Genomic DNA, 6,000 nt, shown 5'->3' with positions numbered 1-6,000 from the left:
TATAAAGCTCTCTTCCTTGTTGCTTCACAAGCAGGTAACAGAATTGATACTTATGGAGGGAGAAAGGGCCTGTCTTCATTTTTCAACTTGTTAGAAAAGAATGCTAAATGACCTGGGTTCTAGGAAGGATTTTTATATAGTAATAACTTCTTAGGATAATCAAAGCTGACATGCACCATGGTAAATGGATTTAGAATAGCAGCTAGAATTTCTTCCTTTTTAACCAGGGTATTAAGATTTATGGCTTCCATACCTGGCTAGACAGCAGAGTCACCTGTTACACTGGTTAAATGCAGATCAATCCTTGCTTTCCACTTTTTACCCTCTTTCTCAACTCCATTTTCAGTAACCTGATTCATTGAGTCTGCAGTAGGGCTTTGGAATCTGTTATTTTTAAGCATTGGAAATCACTGGCTAGGATTACTCATGCATGTGTTCATGAGATATGGACTTGGCAATGGCAAGTCCCATTTTTTCTTCCTAAATTGACATTGAAATGTAATTTATTTAAAAACAAGATCTAATGTCACTTAATAGTCTATTTCATTGAGGTCCCATGAAGAGGACTAGAAAAGGGTTAAAAAAATAGTAGCCATGGGTTGGGGTTGTGGCTCAGTGATAAAGTGTTCACCTAGCATGTGTGAGGCCTTGGGTTTGATCCTCAGCACCACATAAAGATAAATAAAGGTATTGTGTCAATCTAACACACACACACACACACACACACACACATATATATATATATAATACATTTGTACATATATACACATAATATATACATATGTACATATATACACATAATATATACATATGTACATATATACACATATACATACATATATATACACACATATATATATATACATATATATATAAGTAGTCATTATTGGATTGTTAAATTCTCAAAATCAGCATTTTTGTTCTTTCTTTCTCTCTTTCCTTTTTTTTTTTTTTTTTTTTTTTTGCAGGAGTTGGGGGTGGTATTGGGGACTAGGGACTGAACCCAGGGGTTCTTCTTAATCATTGAGCCACACTCTCAGCCTTTAAAAAAAAATTGAGACAGGGTGTTGCTAAGTTGCCTAGAGCCTCACTTAGTTTCTGGGGCTGGGTTTGAACTTGCCATCCTCCTGTCTCAGCCTCCTGAGTTGCTGAGATTACTGGTGTGTATCACCATGGCTGGCAGAATCAGCAGTTTCAAGCTGGAAGAAATATTAAAGCCACAGTCTGATTTCTTCACCCTATAGATAGAGAAGCAACTCTTTCCATTTAATGGGAGATTGCTATGAGAACACCATGATCTAAAGGCACTGTGACTTCTCAAAGTAATATAGATAACTGGAAAAAATTCTTAATTCCCACTATAACCCTTAATTCCCACTTCATAACCCTACTATGTCTTTAATGGTCACCAAAATGGATTGGATATGTTTCTCATTTTTTTTGGCTAAACAAACCAAGGGCATTTGTTCTTAAAAAACACAGCAGAATAACTATTTGCAGCACCGTTCTTATCAGATACCACTTAAAATCACATTTTGAGAATTAAATGGAATCTTACCTTTAAGAGGCACCTTGACATCAAGGCCATAGAATAAAGGCAAGAGAGAAGAACAAGAATAGAAACAGAAACTGCAGAAGAAAAAGAAGACGATTATGTAAATCTGAATTTCTGTAGAGCCATTTAGGTAGTACAAAACCTAAGCATTTCCACATTGCTCAGGTCTTCCCATTTCTCATGTGCACAAGTACCTTTTTGTTTCAAAAATTCACACCTTTCATTTGTCTATTGGCAAAGCAATGCCAAAGTTTAATGCTGATTCATATAATTTAGAATTGCATGAGGTCTTCTAGATATTTGGTCTAAGCCTCCAATTTTATAGATGTGTAAAACAAGTATAATAAATCAATAGCTCAATTTCACACAAATTTGTGCCACAGCGAAGGCTAGAACCTAGATATCCCGAGTCCTACAGTATCTTTATCTTCTATGTATGGGAGAATATTTCAAAAACATAAAATATGATCAGAATATACATGTAATGACACATTAAACTATCATTGTCTGGTTGATGGGATAGGTTTAGAATCAAAGTGCAGCAGAGAGAATATTAATATGTAGGGTAAACAGTGGAATACTTCTAAGAGGGAAATGGGCTGTTATTAGTAATTACATTGGGGGAATAGGGAATTCATGGGTATGTGTGGGTGTATACACCTCCTGTTGGTATGAAATATGCTCCTGAATCAATGGGCATGTCAGATAATGAATGTGTGATGTTCCCACTATTGTGCCTCTCGTATAGACCATTTCTTATTGGATTCATGATTGTTAAATAAAGTCTGACTTATCTCTCTTTACTGAGGACTTTCACTAGAAAAGCAAATAATTGGATGAACAAACATAGACTGTGTGGCACTGGAGTACAACCAACTGTAGGCTAATTATAAAAGGTCATAGGTTAGGTGAGTTTTAAAACATTTTGATTTCCTTGGTAATGTACTTATTACTGAGTCCAAAAGTCTTTTGCTCAATTATCCCATACTGGAAATATCCTGTTGGTTCCAGCATATTTGATTAAGGGTCAGATATGGGCTTCTCATAGTGTACATACTATTTGCATATTCCCTTTACTGTTGTTGCATATAAGGTTCTTGATTCACTGTGACTAAATTGTATAATCAAGTTATAAATATGGTGCTCATGGTCATGTATTAGTGACTATTCCATAATTTTGAAAAGCAGAAATTTTATCCATAAAAAATATTCTGGAAAATACACCCACAGCAGGGAAAGCTAGAGATGGAGAGAAACAGCAGGCTTCCCAAAATTACTATGAGAAGGTCTGACATCAGAGCTACTTCTCTGGTCATAAGCAGATGTCTGCACTTAATCTGTGATGAAATTCTTGGTCCCTGCAGTATGGTGGACAGATCATGGCACTTGGAGTCAGTCACACACCCTGACTTCTGGTCTTGATTTCCCATAGACTAGTTACATAACCTTGGGCAAGTTATTAATCTCTTTGATCCATTGTTTTATTATCTACATAAAAAGGGACCAGAACATCTGCTGTGTCTGTCTCGTAGAGTAATTATGAGGATCATATGAGATGACGACTTTGGAAATGCTTTGGACATAATTTTGTAAGGTGTGCTGCTATCACCTGATTTATACTAACTGTGTGCATGGCAATGGGCCTCAAAGAAGGGATTTCATGTACTCTCAGTGGGTGATCAAAAAGTCCAAGGGAAAGAATGGAGAGTATCTCTGACATAACTGCTGTTTAGCCTTTTGGAGAGTGTGTGAGAGTGAGGCCAACTGAATAGAAGGTTCAATATAAATCTCATCTTTCATTCATCTCTCTAATCAGAAACAACTGGGATGTTTTTGAAGTGGCTTAGCTTACCATCTCATGTGCAGTATGTGGCTTTGATAACTACAGTCCTTATTTTCTGTAAGGAAGTTAATGAATGTTTAGGAAGTTCATAAATAAAGTAAAATGAATTGAGAAAAAGGGTTGGGAACATTTTCACATTATGTTCTTACAATGAACAAAATCTTAATTCATTTTTTCTCCAAGTTTCCATGGGATTTATTTAGAGAGGGGCTAGGGTGGTGACATTGATAGATGTAGCTCCCTTCCCACTTTTCTAAACCTCAGCTAAATGGGGACTGAATGGCATCATCAAGTTTTGGGGGCAGAACTGCCTTAACATCAAGTTTCTCCTTGAGCCATACCCAGCAAGTTTATTAATGAACAAAGCATGGCCAAGGGCTGGCCGCTTGAAAGTGTATGAATGGACAATGTTAGATGTGTCTTTGACCCCAGGGAAGGGGAGTAACACTGCCTTCTGTGGGTCTTACTACCAGTCACTGGGAGATTAGAGATGGTTCTTGGTTTACCTCTGCCTTTACAGAACTATACAGACCACTTCTGAATGGGAATTTGAATTTAAAATTTTATGTGTACTTTAGAAGTAGAAATTTCTTTTTAATTATACTTCTAAATCTGACTGATAATTTTCTTAGTATTTCCTAATTTTCTCATGTGACCTTGTTACTTGTTAACCCATGAGAAGTGAGTAGAAATGTTGGCGTTCCTATTTTCTAGGAATGGCTTAGACATAGGAGTGCAGTCATTCACTCAAGGTCAAAAGAGCTCCTGAAGAAGCTCCTGTTTAAGAATCTGGTGCTTGGTGGCCTGACCACTGCAATCCACTCCTTCCCCCTGACCTCACTAAATAAGGATAGCTATAAAAGCAATTTGAGATTAATCAAATCTTGACAATTATCTCAGGAATAGCTGATGGTTTGCTATTTTACTCTTATGTGTCCATGGAACAGGCTGAAAAATAGCCATATGCTTTTTAAATACAGGGTTTTAGGTAGCCACTTCCATTCAGTAAGACTGGGATGCTAGAGAAAACCTTGTTTCTGTCCTTTTTGTATTTCTCAGGGGGACTTTCCTGGTATTTTGGGGAGGACAGGTCTTTACTATGCAAGACTGTTAAACTCACATCATCCTTCCTGAGCCTCAGCCTTTCTCCCAACACACAACAATTTCCAAGTGACCTCTTTCAGAATCCCTATGTTTTGCTCCCCCCAAACATTGATTGACTTGGAAGAAACATTTTCTTTTTCAGATCTCAGAAAAAGTGATAAGAGGCATAGTTATCATGTGTCAGCCTAAGATTCTGAACTCATGGTTGAAGTAAAACTGTAGCACAAGGATGAAAGGGCTTTTAATGAATAATAATGGGAAAGATTTTTTTAAGGTGCTAAAAATATTTTCAAAAGAAAGAGTGGAGTAACAAAATTCAGAAGAAAGTTTTGGAAAGGAAATGAAAACAAGAAACAAAAACAGAAAACACAGAAAAGAATAAGAACCAACACACAATGCGAAAATGTCAAGGGTGGGTGACTGGTGCCCCAGCCTCTGCTGGAACCCTGGGCCTAAATGCAGGTGAGTCCTACATTTTCTGTACCTGCACCTACCTATGCCAGGTCCACAGTAACTGAGAAGAGAGAGAGAGGACATGGGCAGCAAAATCAATACTACTCTCTCATTAAATAAATAAAGTATAAAACAGATATTGAACTTGACGCATACCTTTTCTTCTAAGTCCTTTATCTGTCTTTTCTGAATGTCTGTTTTATCTTCTAAGTCACGGATTCTCTGAAGAAAGGAAAAAAAATTAAAAGGAAAACATTGGTAGGTGTTAAGTCATACAGAAAAATTGTTCACCAAACAAACCATTCTATCAAAACATTTACATTTGTATTGTAGCTAGAAACATCACATAGAGTTTTTTGTGTACGTACAAAGTTGTTTCCGCCAGGCTTATGGTGAAAAACTGTCATTGGTTATATTAAAAATATTTCCCAACTGTTATGGTTTGGGTCTCCGTTGCTTACCAGAGGCCAGTGCACCAAAGGTGTGGTCCTCAGCCTGTGGCAGTGTTGGGAGGTGGTGCAACATCTATTTAGGAGGTGCGGACTAGTGTAAGGAAAGTCACTGGGGGCATGTCCTCCAAGGCAGTTGCCACTGGGGGTGTGCCCTTACAGGAGATTTTGGGACTCCAGCTCCTTTCTTTTTGTTTGTTTTCAGGCTGCCAGGAAGTGAGCAGATTTGTTCCACCACAGACTCCCCACTGTGATGCACAGATTCACAATGTGTCCAAAAGAAACCAGAGCCAATCACTGAACTGAAACCTCTAAAACATGAGCCAAAATAAACCTTTTCCTTTAAGTTGATTTTCTCAAGTATTTTGTCACAGTGACTGGAAGCTGACTAACACACCAGACCTTTACATTTGGCCTATTCTTGCAGATCCCTTCCCAGGAGAGAGGAATAGATCCAACCCAGCTGACTTTGGGCTTGGCCATGAGAATTGTTTTGACTAGGGCATTGTGAGTTGGTGTGATATTCAGGAATACCACATCCTTGCAGAGCAAGCAATATGTTCTAGAACTAGTGAACATGAAAAAAAAAAGGTGTG

The 6,000-nt window shown here is 37.7% G+C and overlaps 1 protein-coding gene across 2 annotated transcripts in view; it reads right to left on the bottom strand.

The window, feature by feature from the left end:
- Positions 1–1,578: 1,578 nt before the first annotated feature.
- Jakmip2 (janus kinase and microtubule interacting protein 2) overlaps positions 1,579–6,000 on the bottom strand; it is a 54,497-nt gene continuing 50,075 nt past the window's right edge. For both annotated transcript variants that reach the window (XM_076855943.2, XM_076855944.2), the window contains 2 exons: positions 5,112–5,177; positions 1,579–1,629 (listed from right to left, as the gene is read on the bottom strand). In XM_076855943.2, the coding sequence (XP_076712058.2) occupies positions 1,579–1,629; positions 5,112–5,177 (117 nt within the window). The remainder of the gene's footprint in view (positions 1,630–5,111; positions 5,178–6,000) is intronic.

The sequence above is a fragment of the Callospermophilus lateralis genome, chromosome 5 (genome assembly GCF_048772815.1).
Source record: "Callospermophilus lateralis isolate mCalLat2 chromosome 5, mCalLat2.hap1, whole genome shotgun sequence".
NCBI lineage: Eukaryota > Metazoa > Chordata > Mammalia > Rodentia > Sciuridae > Callospermophilus > Callospermophilus lateralis.
The sequence above is the reverse complement of the archived record's forward strand: the minus strand, read 5'-3'. Positions and strand labels throughout refer to the sequence as shown.